This window comes from Engraulis encrasicolus, chromosome 2 (genome assembly GCF_034702125.1).
Source record: "Engraulis encrasicolus isolate BLACKSEA-1 chromosome 2, IST_EnEncr_1.0, whole genome shotgun sequence".
Lineage (NCBI taxonomy): Eukaryota > Metazoa > Chordata > Actinopteri > Clupeiformes > Engraulidae > Engraulis > Engraulis encrasicolus.
In genome coordinates this window covers 39,860,528-39,863,953 of record NC_085858.1, presented here as the reverse complement: position 1 = coordinate 39,863,953, position 3,426 = coordinate 39,860,528, and the positions used below count along the sequence as shown (strand labels likewise).

Below are 3,426 nucleotides of genomic sequence, written 5' to 3'. Positions count from 1 at the left end.
GAAAAGGTGTTTGTTGTTGTGTGAGAGGAACCAGACATAGTTTGTGTGTGTTAGAGAATTTCCAAGCACTGGAACGACATCAAAGGACCAATGAGAGCACTCCCAGGAGAGACCTCTCTGGAGAGCAGCATCTCCTCCATCCAGTCTCCTCTTCGCTCTCCTCGTGTAGCGGAGGCTAACTAGCAGAGTTGGCGTGGAACGTTAGTCAACCTCCCTCTCTGAGCCTCATACAGTGTCGATGCTGTTGGGCTAGGGGACCAGTCCCTTAGCCCAACGGCATCGACACTGTATGAGGCTATCGGGAGGGAGGTTTACTAACATTCCACGCCAACTCTGCTAGTTAGCCTCCATTACACTCGCTCACGTCTCCTTCTTCAGTATCTGGTGGAGAACCAGTCGTTGTCGGTCATCTGGACCAACTCGTTGACTACATCCAGCAGGTTGCCGTTGTGTTTCTGCAGCAGGCGCAGGTTGAGCGGCCGGTCCCCGAAGCCCATCTCCACCAGCACCGCCATCATGGCATCCTGGGTCGCCGCGTCCTCCGGAGGCTAAACGGGTAGAGAACAGGATTAGATTGAGGGCCTGTCCACACTAATGCAGACATACTGGGTAACACTGTATTTTTACGGTACAGTCACCATAGATAATTAGATTAATTACTGTGTACTTTCTGGGTAATAACTGGGTGACAGAGAGAAGTTACATGATATCTAACAGGTAAAAATGGGGTAATTACAAAATAAATACCATTACTTGGGTAACAACAGGGTAACAGAGAGAAGATAGATGATTAGATGATTAGAGTAGTATAGTAATTCTTGAGATATGTGTATTACATGGTATTTACATCCTAATTTACCCTTTTTACCCTTTAGATACCATGCAACTGCTCTCTGTTACCCTGTTGTTACACAGAAAGCACAGAGTAATTACTGTACCATTAAGTAAAACGTTACCAGACAAAATGGCTAGTAGATGTTATTATTACTATCCAAACACACACTGACCAAAGGGTCAAAGTGGATAGTAACTTTCATTTTCTACCAGCCAAACTAAATTTTACACCAGTATTTGGCCGGTTGTTGGATGTTAATTTAGAGGCCTGGTTACAATAAAAACAAAGTATGAAGTGTTGGACTGTGGCGCAGATGGAAACAGGAAGTGGTGAGCGGTGGTGAGTACAAATCAAGGGTGGAAACAATGGCTTGAGGAAACGAAAGCTCTTAGTCCGAGAGATGAGACGGATTTATTCATGTGGTCGCGCCCAAAAGGTTTACTGGTCGTTTCTGGTGCAAACAAGTGTGAGGAATTCAAAATGCAGGCACAGGTTACTTGAAACCAGTCTCTCAAAGAGCGCAACACAGAGAGTAGGCCGTACCTGACTTCGGATGAATATTGTGAATCTGTGTCGACCTCAGGGTTTGTAAGACTTGTATTTTTGAATTCCTCACATTTTTTTTGCACCAGAAACGACCAATAAACCTTTTGGCCGCGACCACATAAATAAAACCGTCTCATCTCTGGGACTATCTGGTGCTAATTTGTATTCATTCTGCCTGTATACTCTAAAGAGAAGCAATTCCACTAATTAGCTCATCAGCATGTATGAAGGGTTTTGCATATTGCTGCTTGTTTGTAATCAGCTGGGTCACTGAATTGGTTAAAACAAGTGCATGGTAACACTGGCTTAACGCAAGTACTTCAGGCCCCCCTGCAAGCAACTAACAAGACCCCCAAATGCAAAAAGATGGCCTAATATCATGTGGAGGGGGCCCGTTTCTTCAAGTCAAGGGCCCATGTGGGCCCCCCGCCTTGTATGGGCCCCCCTGCATCGCAGGGGCTGCGAGGGTTTACTTTACGCTCCTGCATGGAAAGTCTGAGACTCTCTAAACCCAGGATGTCCGTCCCTGTGTATGTACGGATATGAAGACATGGCAGCATTTTCAAAATGCCTCCAGCTATTTTGTTGAAGAGGTTCCAACAGCTCGTCAGATGATTTCTTTTAAGGCAGGCTCAGGCGATGTAAACTATATTTGTAAACAAGACTATTATTAAAGGCAGTTCCCACAGGGCATGATTCACCCTGAATGTTGCTGAATGCTCTATTTTTCACAGACTGACCTTAATGTGTTCACTCTCATCTCTATCTATCCAAACGTCTGTAAACAAACACCTCCTGCTGAGAATGTTAGTGTAGTCTCAGATATCAGACAGCTTGCTCCAGCCAATGGTCTCAACTTACACAACACACACACAAACATGAAGATTCATCAAGGTCCTGGAAGAACAGGCTGGTCTGGTCTGGTATAACACGAGTTAACTAGAAATGATGTCTGCACTCTGCACCTATATCCTGTTACAGTGTTGTTTCACCTCGTGCTCATGCCTCGTGCCCATCTATAAACAAAATACTTCAGATTCGAGGAGAGCAGAGGTCCCACGCATGAGCTGAATTGTGTCAGACATCTGTATGCAAAGCTCACAAAAAATGGAGACCAAAACAAAACAGAGAACAAATAGCACATCCGTATTGGAAATATCCTGAATAGTGTTTAGATATGAATAATACTTCTGAAACCATTCTATTCAGATCGCATGTGTGCAATCATGAGATGTGGAACACCTCATCTGACATCATGGTGGCTGGTAAGCTGTTCATTCCGTCGACGGCGTAGTAGAAAGGGATATACAGGGGTCAGACAAAATAACTGAGACACCTGTCATTTTAGTGTGGGAAGTTTCATGGCTCAAGTGGACCAGCCTGTTGGCCAATCTTCATTAATTGCACATTGGACCAGTAAAGTGAAGTGTGAAGACTCAATTAGCAGGGTAAGAGCACAGTTTTGCTCAAAATTTTGCAGTACACACAACATTATGGGTGACATATCAGAGTTGAAAAAGGAGAAATTCTAGGTGTGCGTGTAACTGTTGCTTCTTTAACCGAGACAGCAAGTCTCTGTGATGTATCAAGAGCCACTGTATCTAAGGTAATGTCTGCATACCACAAAGAAGGATGAACCACATCCAACAGGATTAACTGCGGGCACAAGAGGAAGCTTCCCATACTAAAATGACGGGTGCCTCAGTTATTTTGTCCAACCCCTGGTATGTACTGTATGTACAGAGAGAGAAGAAAGTGAAGGAGAGGAGGGGGAAGAGGGTGAGGAGAGGATGGAGAGCCTTACCGGGTCTGGGCCGTGTTGGCCAGTGAAGAGAGCCTTATAGGCGGACGCTGCCACAGAGAGGGCCCCCTTCACCAGCCCGCCAGTGATGCCCTGAGAACTGGGGGAGGGAGGGGGAAACACAAAAGATGTGGATGTTTAGGTGTGTGTGTGTGTATGTGTGTGTGTGTGTGTGTGTGTGTGTGTGTGTGCGTGCGTGTGCGAGAGAGAGAGAGAGAGAGAGAGAGAGAGAGAGAGAGAGAGA

The 3,426-nt window shown here is 45.5% G+C and overlaps 1 protein-coding gene across 3 annotated transcripts in view; it reads right to left on the bottom strand.

Moving 5' to 3' along the window:
• Positions 1–314: 314 nt before the first annotated feature.
• Positions 315–3,426, bottom strand: part of LOC134438795 (next to BRCA1 gene 1 protein-like) — a 35,208-nt gene continuing 32,096 nt past the window's right edge. For all 3 annotated transcript variants that reach the window (XM_063188460.1, XM_063188474.1, XM_063188465.1), the window contains 2 exons: positions 3,186–3,282; positions 315–548 (listed from right to left, as the gene is read on the bottom strand). In XM_063188460.1, coding sequence (XP_063044530.1) covers positions 375–548; positions 3,186–3,282 — 271 coding nt within the window. In that variant the 3' untranslated portion in view covers positions 315–374. The remainder of the gene's footprint in view (positions 549–3,185; positions 3,283–3,426) is intronic.